This window comes from Drosophila busckii, chromosome 2L (genome assembly GCF_011750605.1).
Source record: "Drosophila busckii strain San Diego stock center, stock number 13000-0081.31 chromosome 2L, ASM1175060v1, whole genome shotgun sequence".
Classification (NCBI taxonomy): domain Eukaryota; kingdom Metazoa; phylum Arthropoda; class Insecta; order Diptera; family Drosophilidae; genus Drosophila; species Drosophila busckii.
Window position 1 is genome coordinate 15544357 of NC_046604.1, and position 17471 is coordinate 15561827.

Genomic DNA, 17471 nt, shown 5'->3' on the forward strand with positions numbered 1-17471 from the left:
TCACTTATTCCAGTGCATTTTTGCAATCAACACAATTTGCTAAGAATTGTTTTTAACGCTGTTTACTTAAAATATATCCAAATAAATAGTCCAAAATAAATTAATGAAGTGCTAGAACTTAAATATTGCTATTTATTATCATTATCATTATTAAAGTTTTTTTTTGCAGTGCATTTTTGCAATCAACACAATTTCAATCAAAAATATTTCACACTGAATTAATTGAAGCTCTTGACTTCAAATATATTCACTACAGTTGCTGCTTAAGTTAATTATTTTATTATATGTGAGCAATGCTTAGCTTATGGCAAAGCTAATGCTTAAAATGTGTATATATATTTTTCTCAGTGCATTTTTAGAGAGACTTTGCTATAAATTGATTTTTTAACATTGAAAAATTAACGCTGTTTACTACAAATATTTTCACTACAGTTGCTGATTAAGTCAATGAGCAATGTTAGAGCTTATGGCAAAGGTTATGTCTATATATTTTTCTCAGTGCATTTTTGCAATCAACAAACTTTGACTATGCATTGATTTTTGATTTTGTTTGCATACACATTTGCTGATTAAATCAAAATTTATATTATATGTGTATACAGTAGTGTAGAAAAATATGCGCACACCACAAAAGTCAATTTTACATAAATCTAATGAAATCTAGAATTTAAAATTGGGCTCTTATATATAAAAAAAATATATATATATATATATATTGCTATTCTCATTGCTTACAGCTTTCATTAATTTAAAGCAAATGTAGCAATATTTGTTTTAAAAATATAAGTACGCATATTTTTTTATACGCTACTGTATATATTTTGTCAAGCCGTCAACTACAACTATAGTAAACAAATAAAATAATTTACAGGCGAGTGCCTGCAATGACTTTTAATTATTTAAATTTCAGTTTCAATGAACAGCCACTGAAGCGTATCGTATGAATAAATATACGTTATAAATATAAAGCTAATTAAAGTCGCCGCGACTACGTCATCAACTCAACAAACTCACACTACACTCTCTCTCTCTCTCTACCTCTCTCTCTCTACCTCTCTTTATCTTTAGCTATGGCGCATTCAGCTCACGCACATCAATCAAATTGTGCATAATTAATCGTTGTAGCGCCTGCAGTCATTTCCCCAATGTGACTGAAGTTCGCATATCAGCTTGACTCGCTCATTTTGATTTATTTTCAGCTCTTGTTTGATTTATTTACTGCACTTTGCTTCGCTTTTCTCTGCTCTCATGTTAATTGAATGTCGTCGACGTGCGACATCAAGTGTCAAATTAAAAGCAATTGCTTAAAATGCCACACAAAAAATTTCGGCAACATATTTACGAGTAAGCTCCACTGACTACCGTTAGCTTTATATGACAGGAAACTGTCAACTAGCAGCGTTTAATGCCACAGGCTGTATTATTAAAAAAGATAATAAGCTGTTTAGTTTTTTTTTTTATGTGTGTGTGTGTGTGTGTGACAACAATATAAGCTATTATCTTTTAACTAGCAAACTGGCTAAGCAGCGATAAAATGTTATAAATTGTTTGCTGATTTGTTGACAGTTTGTGTTTCATCAAAGTTTGTTTGCTTTTAAGTTTTTTTTTTTATGCAAAGCAGTTGCAGAAACTTTGCTTTTGTTTAAACTTTATAGTCTATTGAGCTTATTATCATTATTTCTAATACATTTTAGAAATATATATTTTATTTTTATTATAAATTGAATTAATAAAAGCCTATCAAGCTGCTTTATTAAAGTTTGCCAACATTTAATCTTTAGGAAATGTCAAACTTACATAAATTCTTTTAAAAATATTTTTAACATTTTATTTTATTACTTTACTCATTTTTAAATAAAAATTTATGTAAGACTGACATTTAAACATTTAACATTTAAAATGTTAAAAACATTTTTAAATAAAAATTTGTAAGTCTGACATTTGCATAAATTTTTATTTAAAAATGTTTTTAACATTTTATTTTATTAATTAACTCATTTCTACTTTAAATTGTTAATTGTTGCGTTTAAAATTTTGTAAATAATTTTATACATGTACATTGGATTAAAAGCGCGTTCAACTTAAATGTTTAAATTGTTAATATATGTCATTAATTGACAAATTTAATAAATTACGAAAGTTTTACGAGTTTTAATGCATATTTGATTTTATTCGCCAGCCAATTTATCAATTGGCCAGTCATGACATGTTTATTTAATCATTTCCTATTCCCGCTCATAATTAATATAAATAAAATATTGCATTTAATTATTGTCTGTTGCATACTTTATGGCGCTTTTCTATTATATTTTAAGCTGTTGTAATCAACTAAGCTTATGGCACACGCCATTTGCTTTATCCTACACAAAAATCCCCTCTAAGCCTTTTAGGCTAATAACTATTGATAAAATTGTCTAGTCTAGATTACAACTTGTCTATAATAATCAGCCCAAAATATATGGATACGTTGATTAGGCAGCTGTTAATGTTCAGCACTAAATATGCTACGGCTTTCAATATATAATATATATATATATATTTTATATGACTCTTGTTGTTGTTGTTGTCATCGATTTTGATAGCAAGTGTTTGATAAGGCTCAGAGGTTAGAGCCTACAACAAACAGCAATCAAAAACACGTTTTCATCCAACTGACAAACAGATCCAATTTACTGCCGCTTAAGGGTGTTCAAACCCCACCACCCCCAACCTCAGCCACGCTGTACTTAAAAAAAATGTAAATAAAAATTCTGCGTATGTTTAGAGAGGCGTGAATTAAATATTGAACAAGTTCTGAGGTTCTTCAACTAATTCTTTGGCGCTGCAAGCTTTGGGCTCTCTCGCTTTGATATTATTAAATATTTACATATTTACTTATTTACATATTAAAATATATGTTTGTATATATGTGTGTGTGTGAGTGCGTAGTCAAGCTTTTATTTATTTATGCGTTCGCCAAAGAGTGCAAAGTTGTAATGCGCCAGCAAAATATAAAAAAAAAACGTATAAAAAAATAAATAAATTCGTAAAATTCTTTGAGGCCTCCTGACACAAAAGGTTTTCGTTTGCTTTAGTTGTTGTTGCTGTTGCGAATCGCGGGGCGGATTTCAATCAGCGAACGACATGAAAATGAAAGGTAAGCTATGGCTTACGTATCCTGACGAACGAACAGACAGACAGACAGACGGGCGGCCCCAAAACACGCAGTAACGAATTGCCTGACAGTTGGACAAGCGACAAGGCATCGAAGGCGCATCGAGATTAATGCGTGTGGCAACAAATTTATATGCTGCTGCCAGAAATTGTTGCAAATTAAAGTTTCAAGTGGCAGCAGCATTTGAGTTGAGCAAAGAGTTGAAATTGCAATATTAAATGATATAGCTAAGCTACAGTATAAATCACTTCAAAATATGCAAATATCTATATTAAAGTTGGGCAATGTTGCCAAAGTAAATGCCATAAGGCGAGCACACAGTGGAACTTGGTTCCAAAAAATAAAAAGTAGTTTGTAAAATTTTAATCTGTGCGCTGTTCAAACAGGAAATAATATAAATAGTGGAGCAGCACAAAGTGTATATTTTAGTTGTGCATGTTACTTTTTCAGCAGAATAATTGTTTGAAATTTTTAAAACAACAAAATGTGATATTTAAATGCATAAATAATTATAATTAAAATTAATTAAATTATTAAAAAAATAAAACGAAGTATATATTCAAGTTGTGCATGTAAATTTTGTAGTAGGATACTTAATTGTATTGAAACTAAATAGAAATTAAATAAAACTTCTTCAGCAGCAAAATTATTTAATTTACTTATTATTTATTTATATTCAAGTTGTACAAACTTCATTGCTTGTCAGCTCAAAGCCCCTTTTCAATACAAACTGCATATTCAAGTTAGTTATTTTAACTACAATTTAAATAAATTTAATTATTTAAAAATTGAAATAAAGTGCATGCATATTCAAATTATAGATATAGCTGCTTCATTAGTATACTTAATTGTATTTAATAAAAATAAAAATGATTTCAAATTTAAAAAAAATTATTCAAGTAGTGCATTTTATACTTTCAAGCTCATCAAACTCTACGCTTGGCAGCTTAAACTATTTTTATACATAAAGTGTATATCGTAGTCAGCACAAAGTGTATATGCTAGTCTGTCAATCTGAATTCTATTTTTGCATTTGCATAGTTTTGCGTAAATACTTGAGCCGTTGTTGTCAACGTTGGCAAGGTGGAAAAACCCTTTTCATGTCAACGCCATTTTGAACGGAACGTTGTGGAAATTTAATAAACTGCAAGCAAATGCTCAAAATTATGCCAAGTAGGCTACAACAACGAAGCAGCAGCAGCTGCGGCGGCCAGGGGGCAAACGAAAACTTGTTTCAAAAAGATGTTGGCACATATTTACGCAAGCTTTTCTAAAATTTTCCATGTGCCGGAAGGCAAAATCCTTTGTACATGCTAAGTACGTGAATATTATGCAAACAGCCGTAGCCGTAGCCATAGCCGTAGCTGCAGTTTCAGGCTTTAGCTTCAGCTCTAGCTTTAGCTTTAGCTTTAGCTACTTCTTGTTCATTTTTTACCTGCCTTGGCTTTTGTTGTTGCTGTAAAAATGTTTTAATTAAGCTGCAAGTTTGCAGTTGCTGTCTGCCAACGACAGCTGCTGCTATTTTGGAGGTTTGAGTGCGTCGCCGCTTTGTTCTACCTGGCAACAGTAACTTTTTTTTTTTCGGTGGCACTTGCCACATGCAACGTTAGCTTGTGGTACGTGCAAATGAAAATGCAACGTGTGCCCCCTGAGCAACGACCAAAGTTAAACTGTTCAGCCAGCGCTCATAAAAACCCCAATGAGCGCTTCATATTAATTTTTAAATTTGATTTGTGTGCCGCTAGTTTTTAATTGTTAAGAACTTAAAACTAAATATGGAAACTAAAAGCTATTAACAAATTTGAAACTAATTTTATAGCTTAAGCAACTTGGAGCGCAGGAAAGAGAGAGAGATATAGCTTTCAAAATAATATATAAAAATTAAGCACTGCTCATATTAATAGTTATAAATTTATTGCATTTTTTATTAACGCAATTTTTTGAGTAAAAATTAATAAAAATATCTCCATATAAAAATAAAATAAATAAATTAATATTATAATACCAAATTATTGTATTTTTTATTAAACATTTTTTAATTGTTAAAACTTGGTTATAAAACATATTGCAAGTTTTTTTTTTTATGGTAAACGAAACTTTTGGTTAATTTTTGTGCAAATTTTTTTAATAAATTAAAGATATAAATTTTAATATGTAATTTTATTTAATACGCCTTATATTAGTAAAATTTAAGATTTAAGAACTTAGATATAGCGCCAATAAAATAAAAAATTGAATAATTATTAATAAGAATAAATTAGTGTATTTATTACTAAGCAATGAACAAATATACTTGCAATAGTATAATTATTTTATTTACTTATGATGCTAAGGAAACTTTGTGGCTTATAAATTTTGCAACTGTACTAATAATAAAGAATTTATAAAATTTATATGTATTTTTATTAACGCATTTTTTTATAAGTTTAGTTATTGCCATTTTATTACATTTTTATGCAAACGAAAATTGAGTTTCAAGCAACTTAAATAATTTTATACACTGCGCAAAATTATAATACAAATGCAGTTTTATAAACTATAAACTTTGTGTCTAGGTCAAGTACAAATAAAGCTAAAAATATGCATAGCTAACAAACAAAATGTTAGGCAATTATTTATTAAATGCAACTGTTGCAAACTTTGTAAGCAACAATAGAGTTGCACACATTGAACTTGTTTATTAATTAAGCAAATAGCAAATGACAAGAGTTAACTGCAACTGAGTTGATTTTAGCAGCTTTTGATAATGCTACACTTTATTTATTTGAAAATGATTATACGCATTGCAATTGCACAGCAAATATAAATTTTCATTGCAATAAGTTGCCCCCATTGTTATTTAAATTAAGTATGCAACTAACAAATAATAATGCTGATCTAATCCAATCGAAGCAGTATAAAAAGCTGTAGAGTGCGGCAGCAACGCAACAAAAGCAAAACGAAAGTTGAAGATGCGACAGAGTTTGCAGTTTTTAGTGCTAAGCGCTTTGGTGGTGCTGGCCTGTGGCTATAAGCCGCCAAGCAATGCGGACTGGTGGCGCCACGAGGTGTTTTATCAAATCTATCCGCGTAGCTTTCAGGATAGCGATGGCAACGGCATAGGCGATTTGAATGGCATTACGTCGAGATTGGAATATTTTGCACAAACGGGCATCAGTGCAGTTTGGCTAAGTCCCATAATGGAATCACCTATGGTGGACTTTGGCTACGATATATCCAACTATACGAATATACAGCCGGAGTATGGCACGCTGGCGGACTTTGATGCGCTCATAGCCAAAGCTAATGAGCTGGGTATAAAGGTTATACTGGACTTTGTGCCCAATCATAGCTCGGATCGACATGCGTGGTTTGAAAAGTCAGCAGCGCGTGAGGCGGGCTATGAGGATTTCTATGTGTGGCAGGATGGCACGCTGGATGAGCAGGGCGCGCGGCAGCCGCCCAACAATTGGCGTTCGGTGTTTTCAGGCTCCGCTTGGCAGTGGCATGAGGGACGCCAGCAGTTCTATCTGCGACAGTTCACATATGCGCAGCCGGATTTGAATTATCGCAATCCTGCTGTGGTGCAAGCTATGGATGATGTTATGTTGTTTTGGCTTCGAAGAGGCGTGGCTGGTTTTCGCATTGATGCTATTATTTATATATATGAGGATGAGCAGCTGCGTGATGAGCCGCTGAGTGGCAGCACCACTGACTCCAATTCCGTGGATTATTTGGAACACATTTACACTAGAAATTTGCCAGAAGTTTTTGATCTACTGCAGCATTGGCGTCGTCTGCTGGATGATTTTAGTCAAGCGCATGGTGGACCACAGCGCATTATGATGACCGAGGTTACACGGATTTGCAGCGTTTAATGAAATACTATGAGGATGACAATGGCGTTGCAAGGCGCGCAGTTTCCATTCAATTTTCGATTTTATAACCGAACTGAATGCCAAATTCCAGTGCACCCGACTTTGTTTATATTATACAAAGATGGGTTAATCTACATGCCGCCGGGTCATTCAGCCAATTGGGTTATGGGCAATCATGATAATCCACGCGTGGGCTCCAGATTCGGCGCTGCTGCTATCGATGCTATGAATATGTTAATGATGACGCTGCCAGGTATTGGCATTACCTACTATGTAAGTCGCTCTCAAACAGCGTAACCCACTCTAATCTCCCTCTCTCTATCTCCACTAGGGTGAGGAGCTTGGCATGCTGGACTATCGCGACATTAGCTGGGAGCAAACTGTTGATCAGCCTGCCTGTGAAGCTGGTGAAGCCAACTATAAATGGATTTCACGCGATCCTGTGCGCACGCCCATGCAATGGAGCAATGAAACCAATGCTGGCTTCTCCAGCGCTGCCTCCACTTGGCTGCCAGTGCATCCTAATTATATGCAGCTCAATTTACAAGCTCAGCAGCAGGCACAACGCAGTCACTACAAAATCTATCAGTCCCTGCTCAAGCTCAGACAATGGCCAGCCTTGCAGCAAGGCAGCTTCATGGCTCAGCCGCTCAACAAACGCGTCTTTGCCTTCAAGCGGTAAGTCCAACTCCCTCTTGGCTTACATTGCATTAATTCTGGTTTCATTCAGTGAACTACGTGGTCAGCCTGGCATCTTGAGCATCATCAATGTCAACAGCCAAACCGAGCAGCTGGATCTGAGCAGCTTTGTGGACTCGCCTCATCATTATTTGCATGTTTTGGTTGTGGGCGTGGACTCCAAGCACAGAGTGGGCGAGCGGCTCAGTCCAGCGAGCATTACGTTGGCTCCACATGAGGGTTTGGTATTGAAACTCAAACCGCGACAAAAATAAAATATAATAACAATAATGAAGCATAGCGCAAGTGGAAACTTTAATTATATAAAGACGAAAGTTCTAATGGGTCATAACAAATCTATAAAAAATATTCAAAAGTTTATAAAAATAAAAATTAAAATCAGTAGCAGTAATTCATAAAAGTTTCTAGACTAAAGAAAATAAAATTATATTTCAGAATTAAAAATCTCAACAATTGTGCTTATCTAATTATTTTTATTGAATTAACAAATTAAGAACTTTAAGTGCTTCAGAAAAATTTAGAATATATTATAGCAATAAAATTCTTTAAAATTAATTTAGCATTTAGAAAAATTGTTTAAATAAAAACTTCAATTGAATCTTATCTTGGAGAAATCCAACAAATAATTTGTATGTCATATTTTGTTTTAATAATTATCGCTGATTTATTGCCTTTTCTTTTACTTTTCATTGTTACTTGTATTAATATTTCTGCTTACTGACATTTTTAATTGCTGCACATTTACCCGCATTTTAAGCGCTTACGATTTTCACTTCGTATCTTAAATTCCCACAAATTCATTTTGCATTTTCAACAAAAGCTCATTTCATTTCACACGAAATGCTGTTGAAATTACATTTTCGTTTTTATATGATTTAATTTGACGCACTTTTATTTACATTAAAAAACGTTTCAACGTTTTAATTGAATTTTACGTGCTGTCGGCTCTGGCGCTTATCTCTCGCTCGCACTCACGCTCACTCTGTCTAACTTTCTACGAAAAATCTATGCGCTTTTTGATGACTGTACAAAGGTCAGAGATAAGTTTTGTATTTGAAATTAATTGAAATGTGCAGACAAGCAAAATTGCATTTAAATATTTGTTTGAATCAAGCGCCCAAAGGCAAATGGAAGCTGTGGAATGCAAGCTGCAATGCAATCCACATCAGCTGTAGGATCAGCTGTAGATCAGCAAGGGCGTAGCTGATCAAATTGAGGCAAATTTAAGATGTTTGTTAATGTAATTTATAAGATTGCTAAAGTTTAGCATAAACTTTGTATTTTGATAAAGAAATAGTAACTTTCAAATATATTTTATGGTTTATTATTTGCAGCATTCGACTTATATTTGCTACCCCTCTTAGTGGCTACGCCTCTGTTGCTGTGTGAAACGTTTTGGGCAAGCACAGAAAATGTTTTTAGTTGAACGCGAGTGTTGAGAGAAGAAAAAATATAATTTTTATAGCAATGAATATTTTTCTAAAATGCTTACAATTTATTTATTTAATTAAAGGTTTTTATACTTTATCAAAAGGTTTTTGTTTTATTTAGTTTGCTTAAAAATTGAGAGAGAGAGAAAGAGAGCCAGTAGCTGCGCAGTTAGTATAGCAAACAGCTTTTGTCTGTGCAGGCAGACAGCTGCTAATTCTATGGTACAATTGGTTTAATTGGCTTTAAAAAATATGCCATGTGCAAAAGCAACAGCTGCTGTGCGTCATAGCAAGCAGCTTTTGTCGTCACCAAGTCAAATGCCGCAGCTGCAAAAATTAACAAAATACCTAGCACTGATACAACTACAATTGGCATAATACTTGTTCGACAGACGTAATTTTTTATTTAGTTACTTGTTACTATGGGCATTGCGCACATTTTGTGCACCCAAAATTAATTATGCTAATTTACAAAATTGTACAAATAAATTGCATATATATTGTTGACAGCGTAAATTTATTATACAGATTTGTACTATGGGCAATTTTGCGCATATTTTGTGCAACAGACAATTATTTAGCAAATTTAACGCAATTTTAACAAATAATTACATTAATAATTGTTGCAGCGTAATGGTAAATTTAGTAAATTTGTCTTATGGCAATAAGTAAATTTGTATAAACAAAAGTCGCACTAATAACCAAATTTAGCAAATTTAAAAAATTATTTTACGGAATTTGTGCCTTGATTAGTCATTCCACATTAATTGTACTATGGCAATTTGCGCACTTTTGTGCACCAAAAAAATTATTTTTTATACATAATTTAACAAATAAATTTGCATAATAATTGTTGACAGCGTAATTTGTTATTTAGTTTACTTGTACTATGGGCAATTTGCGCACATTTTGTGCACAAATAACAAAATTTAATGCACACAAACTTAGCTTTGCTTGTTTATAATTTGTATAATTAAGCAGCTGTTAACAATTTATAACAATCAATTATATTTTTTGTTTAGCCGGTCGTTAAAAGGCTGCGACAACTAGAGCTAGCCGCACTAGCCAAGATGAACTTACTACAATTGCTTCTACTTTGCAGTCAGTCAGCAGTTTACGTCACCTCCAGCATGTTGAACAGTCAAATGGAGGACTTTGTGGACTGGTGGCCACACGCAGTGTTCTATCAAATCTATCCGCGTTCGTTTATGGACAGCAATGGCGACGGCATTGGCGATTTGCAGGGCATTATAGCCAAGCTGCCCTATTTGGCCGAAACGGGCATCACAGCAACTTGGCTAAGTCCCATCTACGCATCGCCCATGGTGGACTTTGGCTATGATATAACGGACCATAAGGCTATACAAGCCGGAGTATGGCACGCTGGCGGACTTTGATGAAGCTAGTAGCTACAGCTAATGAGCTGGGCATTAAAGATTGTGCTGGACTTTGTGCCCAATCATAGCTCGATTGAGCATGAATGGTTTAAAAAGTCGGCAGCGCGTGTGGCGGGCTATGAGGATTTCTATGTGTGGTCGGATGGCAAGCTGGATGAGCAGGGCAAGCGTGTGCCGCCCAACAATTGGCCATCGGTATTCTATGGCTCGGCTTGGAGCTGGCATGAGCAACGTCAGCAGTTCTATTTGCATCAGTTTACGAAGGAGCAGCCGGATTTGAATTATCGCAATGCTGCAGTCGTGCAGGCAATGGATGATGTGTTGATCTATTGGCTGCAAAAGGGCGTTGCAGGCTTTCGCATTGATGCAGTGAATCATCTATACGAGCATGCCTCATTGCAGGACGAACCTTTGACAGGCAAAACGGATCCTTTGAACTACGATTATACGCAAAAGATTTACTCGCGTGATCAGCCCGAGCTGCTGCTCATGCTGCAGCATTGGCGTCAACTGCTGGACAACTTTTCGGCAGCGCATCCGGCGGGTGTTACACGCATTATGATGACCGAAGCTTATGCTGAAGTGCGTCAGCTTATGGATTACTATGAAACGGCGCAGGGCGCACGCGGCTCGCATTTGCCATTCAATTTTGATTTTATTACCGCTGTGAATGCCGCATCCGATGCCCGTGACTTTGTCTACCATGTGGAGCGTTGGCTGATCTATATGCCACGCGGGCATGCTGCCAACTGGGTCATGGGCAATCATGACCAGCCGCGTGTTGGGGTCACGCTTTGGCGCCAAAGAGCGTTGACGCCATGAATATGCTGCTGCTAACGCTGCCAGGCGTTGCCGTTACCTACAATGTAAGTTCAAAGTTCACACAGCAGCAGGCACTATAACATTCTATTATCGTTTGGGGCTAGGGTGAGGAGCTGGGCATGCTGGACTATCGTGAGATTAAGCTGGGAACGCACAGTGGATCCACCAGCGCGTAATATTGGCGAAGCTGCGCTATAAGGAAGTCTCCCGAGATCCAGTGCGCACTCCCTTTCAATGGAGCAATGATTCAAATGCGGGTAAGCTACAGCTAAAAATTTAGTTTATTTTATAAGTTAAGTTTCTAATTCAGCAGCAACACATAAATTTCTTCACTGAATTTGCCTTTGTGCATTTTAAGCTTTGAAACTTCACTGTCATTCTTATTCAGTGTTGGAAATTAACACACACAATTTGCTTAGCTAACTATTAGTATCTAATTCATAGCTCAAAGCTATTGAATTTATATGCGCAGCTGTTTATGCTTAATAAAAATTAGTTACCAATTTTTTATTACATTTTAATATATGTAGCTTGAACAATTTAATTTTTTATATAAAAAATGTCAATTAAACTTTAAATCAATTGAAATACTAAAGTAACAAAACATTTCAAATGTCCTTTACTTAATTAGTTTATTTTGAATTCACATTTAATCTTCAAATACTACGAAATATTTGCCACATTTTTTGTGGCTTTGTTTTATTTTTTAGAATTTAGCTTAAGTTTTTAATATTTTTGAAAGCAGGCACAAACATCATTTTTATCTTTTAATTGTATATTAATAATGGAAGAATTCAGCTCAATTTCCATAGCAATTTGAAATACAATGTAATTTTCTTAGATTTTTCGGTTTACTCCAAAACATTTCAAATGTCACTTTATTACTTGTTTAATTGTAATACATTTTAATTCTTCGGATCACTCCAAATATTTGAAGACTTTCATTTAAGCGACTTTTTGTGCTTTTCTTAGAAAGTCGTGATGTAATGGAAATCTTAGCATTATTCTAAACATTTCAAATGTCACTTATTGTATAGTTTAATTTGAATTCTTTAATCTTCATACATACTACCAAATATTTGAAGGAAGTTTTCATTTGTTGTATCATCTGTATGTGGTTTTTCTGTTAGCAAGTCGCTATATGGTAATTGAATATTTAGATTATTCCATTACTATTTCAAATGTCATTTTTAATTGTTTGTTTTTGTGGATTAGACAATTTTGCATTTTATGTTTAACTATAGTCAGACTTTGTCTATATTTTTTTTAGATTTTGTTTAAATGCACTTAAAATTTTGCAAAAAATCCAGCTACAGCAAACATTCTTTATTAATTTTATATTTTTTGACTGCTGACTAGTTACTTTTGTTTTATCCCCCACCCTCTACAGGCTTCTCCTGCGCAGCTCACCTGGCTACCTGTGCATCCCAACTACGTAGAGCTTAATTTAGCAGCTCAAAAGGCAGCAAATCGCAGTCACTATAAAGTCTACAAAGCGTTAATAGAAGCTGCGTAAATCGCCAGTGCTTAAGACGTGGACGTTTCACCATCGAAGCCATCACACGTTATGTTTTCGCTTTTCAAGCGGTGAGTTGCAGTATTACAAATAAACTAAAACTAACTCTCTTGTTTTATTTTCTCAGCACTCTCAAGGATTACGATAGTGTGGTGACCATCATCAATGTAAGCGACATGCAGCAAACAATAAATCTCAACGACTTTATCAATCGACCAGAGCGACTTGTAGTCGAAGTTGCAGGCGTTGACTCCACATATGAGCCAGGGTTAGTTGCAAGTAACTCCCACTTATATTTCCCCTGCACCTTCACACTTTGCACCACCTTTACAGACAAGCTGTGCCCGCAAGCTCTTTGACTTTGGCCGCGCGTGAGGGTCTCGTTTGCAAACTGCTTGGCCGAATAGCTGAGCCGCAAAATAATTAATGAACGCTGCATGAATTAAAAGCGCACAAAAATTAGATTTGTTAGCCACATAAGCTTGGCCAGACTGGCAGTAAAAAAATAAACGCAACGCATGCTGCGCATATTTCGAATGCTGCGTATAATTTTTCATTTCAACTCAAAAGATTTATGTACCACAAACGCAGAGATTTGCGCAATGTCGCAATGCAAACTCGATTGGTAGGGGGGGAGTGGAGTGGGGTGGCTTGGCATGCAAAAAGAAACTTTGTCAAGTTTCAAATGTCAACGCTTTGAAGCGCTGCTTGGCCAATTTAGTCACTGCACAAAAAACTTGCGGCGAAGCAAAAAACTTTTTGCCAACTGCAAATTATTTCAAAATTTGTTTTTGATTTCTTTTCACTTTGTTAAAGTAGCAGCCTAATAAGTTGTTGCTATGCATAATGAAAGATCAAATGTTGTTGAGTAACAAAACTTGAGCTACATTAACTTAACACTTAACTGTACTTTTATTTAAATTCATTAATTTAAAGGCACACAAAAGTTCTTTTCGCTACCTTTATGACTTTGACTACAGCCAATTTGTATAAATTTTCAATTGCTTTAGCTAGGCTGATAATTTATGCCTCCTCCACATTCACTCGCTAGCGCAATTGCAACATAAAATGCCATAATAAATGAGCTTGTTTTGCTTATTGCTGGGCGGGCACTTGAAATGCTTGGGGGTACAACAAGTACAAGTGGCATATACTAGGCGTATACTGAATATATAAATTAAAATGAGATTACTGCAATTCAATCAGATTTTAAGTGCGTAGAGCTCAAATTAACATTTTTTTATAGCAAATTATGTCATCCAGAATTTTCTTTTGACTATATGCCTAATTATAGTTTATTTATTTATAGCAATTCATAGCTACATTTATATATATTGACTGAAAATCAACAAATTTAGATTTTTTTTGTTGCTATATTTGCAATTTAAAATTTGTAGACTCAATTTCTTAGTTTAAGCAATTTTAGGATTTAAATTTGAAAGGAATTTTGAAACTATATTAAATTATTATTATTTAGAATTAAAAAAAAATTTATTTAGTCAAGTTTTGCATTTTTTAAAAAATGTTTGTATTATTGCTTAATTTTTATTGCAATTTCTTAAACACTTTAGCTTCACTCGCTTTAGCTGTCAAAATTTCATTACTCATACGCACTGTTGCAATGTGCTGACAAGGAATTTTCTAAAAAAACCAACACTATATTAAATTGATATTGGACTTAATGCACTTTGGCAAGTTTTTAGAATTTTTAAAAAAATTGTTTTAGCCTCAAGTTTTTCATTGCATTTTTAAAAATTTTTTTATTTATTATTTAATATGCAGCTTTGTCTAGAATTTGCTGCAATTGCTTAACTTTTATTGCAATTTCTTAAACATTTTAAGCTTCAATCGCTATAGTAGCTGTCAAAATTTTCATTACTTCATACGCACTGTTGTGTGTGTGTGTGTGCTGGCAGCATTTTTAAAAAAGTCAACACTATATTAAATTGATATTGACTTAATGCACATCAGCAAGTTTTTTAGAATTTTTTAAAAATTTATTTAGCTTAGTTTTGCATTTTTAAAATTTTTTTTATTTTATATGCAGCTTTGTCTAGAATTTGCTGCAATTGCTTAATTTATATTGCAATTTCTTAAACACTTAAGCTTCAATCGCTTTAAAAATTCATTACACAAACGCACTGTTATGTGTGTGTGTGTGTGTGTGTGTGCTGGCAACATTGATACGCCTGAGCTGACAAAATGTAAACTTAAACTTTCTATGCAGACAAAAGCTTTTGATGCCGACTACTACTACCTACCAACTATAGCCTTGAGTTGGGCCGCCCGCTCGTGCATTGTGCTGCTGGAGCCAGTGGGCGTATTAAGGTAAAGCTTTAACTTAAAATCAACTCTTTTGATTATCGTTCAGTTTGTGTGTTTTGTGTATTTTTAGCGCGCAACGTCGCAAATTGATTAAGCAGCTTATTCAGTCGTTTAATGTGGTGCTGGTGGCATTGCTAATGTACAATTTGTGGCGCCACAAATGGTCGAAAGTGAATTTCAATTAGCCACGCTACTGTTTTTATTGTTCGCTGTTGTTGTTGTTGTTGTTGCTTTTGTTCTGTAGCTACTGATTGATTGATTAATTAATAAAGCGATAAGCAGGCACGTCGTCGTCATTAACAGTTGGCGAACTCTGCGATTTTGTGGTCACTGCTGCTGCCTCGCATCGAATTCAATTTCCGGTAACAGGGCAAAGTGTTGGCCCAGCTGAGCTGATCGATGTTTGCTTATGGAAGTCAATCAAAAGTGATTGAATTAATGCGAGTAGTTGAAGCGTTGAGTTAAAATAAAAATTTTCTTGGCAATAAAATATAATAGAGTCTAAATTAGTAAAAAATTTAATAAATTGGTAATTATTTTACAATTCAAAACACATTTAAATGAATAAAAATAAGCTGAGGGCACACGCTCTCTCCTAACTGTAGTTTTAAGACAATATATAAATATGTAAAATATGTTGATTTCAAAAACGTTATCACTTGTTAAATTATTATACAAACTAATATAATAAATACAATAAATAAATTTTCAAATTTGACTTTTTATATAAAAATTTTTATATAAATGTATAATATTAAAATATACTTCTAAATAAATAGTATGTAAAAAAATATTTAAAAAATAATCTAAGCATAAATAATTCAAAATAACATTTTTTTAAATAATTAAGCATAAATTAAATTGTATAAAATTAAATAAATATTTCTTGGCATTAAAAAAAATATGTAATCAATTACTTTCAACTATAAAAGTCTTTAAGCAGCTTTAAACTTTTTTTTTTCTTACAAAAGTGAATGTATATGAATATATATATGTATATATATGTATATTATTATTATGTATATCGATTTATCTTCTGCAATTATTTATTACAGCTGTCACTAACTGCATAGCCAGAGCTTAAGCGAGCATTCATCTCTTTCTTCACATCAATTTGGCTAAGAACTTGCTCAAGTTTTTTCAATTGAAATGTAAAAAGTGTCAACAATAATTTGTATTGAATTTATCTGCGCTAGTTGCGCAATTGGCATGAAAAGCGTTGAGTTTGAAGTGGAGCAGTCGCTGGAGCGTTAAATTTACTTTGGCAGGCAGCAGCTGCCGCTCGAGCTGCTGCTGCTTTCACTTGTAGTTGTTAGCATGCGATTCCGTTGGGCACAAGTAGGCCAAGTCAGCCATCAAAGTTCATGCACACAGCTGCAAGTGGCTGTATCTATGCAGATACTTTGGCATTAGCATTTGCTTATCTTATCGCAGCTATTGAAATTGAGTTTAAGCTGACTCAAAGGTTTGGCTTGCAATTAATTGCAAAAGTTTGCGCAAAAAAAAAGTAAAGTAAAATTAAAAACTAATTTGTTGAAAGTTTGCGCGCAGCACTCAATGAATGTTTACGGTTTTGAGCGAGTTCTATCGCTTACTGGCCATTGGGATAGTTTTTTTTTTTATTTTTTTTATAAAACCGAGAAGTTACCATTAGCAATACTGGGTCAAGACCCAATAAAGAATCAATTGGACCTAATTGAAAATATTTATTTAAATAAATTTTGAGTAAATTAATTAGTAAAAAATAATGTTCGCTTTAAAATAATTGCGAGCCTGAGTCTAACTAAATGTTTTATGTTAAATTTAAATTTGTTGTGCTTGCATTTAATATTTACAAAGCAATTCATTCAATTAAATTCAAAACTCTAACGCTGCTTAATTTAATTATTAAAATATAATTTTTCCCTTTGTGCTTCACAGCTAATTTAAAAATTGTTGCTATGCTTTAAGTTAAGTTTTAATTTGTCGTTTTCGTTTTTAATATTAATTAATAAATTGCCTGCAATTGTAATATTTTTTTTAAAAACTTACGCTATATAATTAATTAATTAATGTTTAATGTTTGCTTTAAATGTTTTGCTTTAAGTTAAAGTTTAAATTTGTCGCGCTTTAGCTTTTAATTATTTATAAACACAATTTCATGCAATTAATTTAAAAACTTTAACGCTGCCTTAATAAATTATTAAAATATATTTTTTGCCTGCTTGCTTCAGTCAATTTAAAAATTGTTGCTTTAAGTTAAGCTTAATTTAAATATTGAAATATAAATTT

At 33.6% G+C, this 17471-nt stretch overlaps 3 protein-coding genes and 1 pseudogene across 8 annotated transcripts in view; 3 read left to right on the top strand and 1 right to left on the bottom strand.

Annotated features, from left to right (window-relative positions):
* Positions 1-17471, bottom strand: part of LOC108607347 (calcium/calmodulin-dependent 3',5'-cyclic nucleotide phosphodiesterase 1) — a 109530-nt gene that overhangs the window by 30566 nt on the left and 61493 nt on the right. The window lies entirely within an intron of this gene.
* LOC108607372 (maltase 1) lies at positions 6095-7964 on the top strand. Its single transcript, XM_033293655.1, is given in 8 exon segments — positions 6095-6982; positions 6985-7040; positions 7042-7065; positions 7067-7093; positions 7095-7136; positions 7138-7284; positions 7343-7689; positions 7742-7964. Coding segments are annotated over 8 exon segments (1743 nt in total). The 5' UTR covers positions 6095-6105.
* Positions 10224-13412, top strand: LOC108607378 (annotated as a pseudogene).
* Positions 15064-15659, top strand: LOC117134787. Its single transcript, XM_033293613.1, has 2 exons — positions 15064-15203; positions 15271-15659. Exons 1-2 carry the CDS (start codon positions 15097-15099, stop codon positions 15383-15385), a joined length of 222 nt encoding a protein of 73 aa, XP_033149504.1. The 5' UTR covers positions 15064-15096; the 3' UTR covers positions 15386-15659.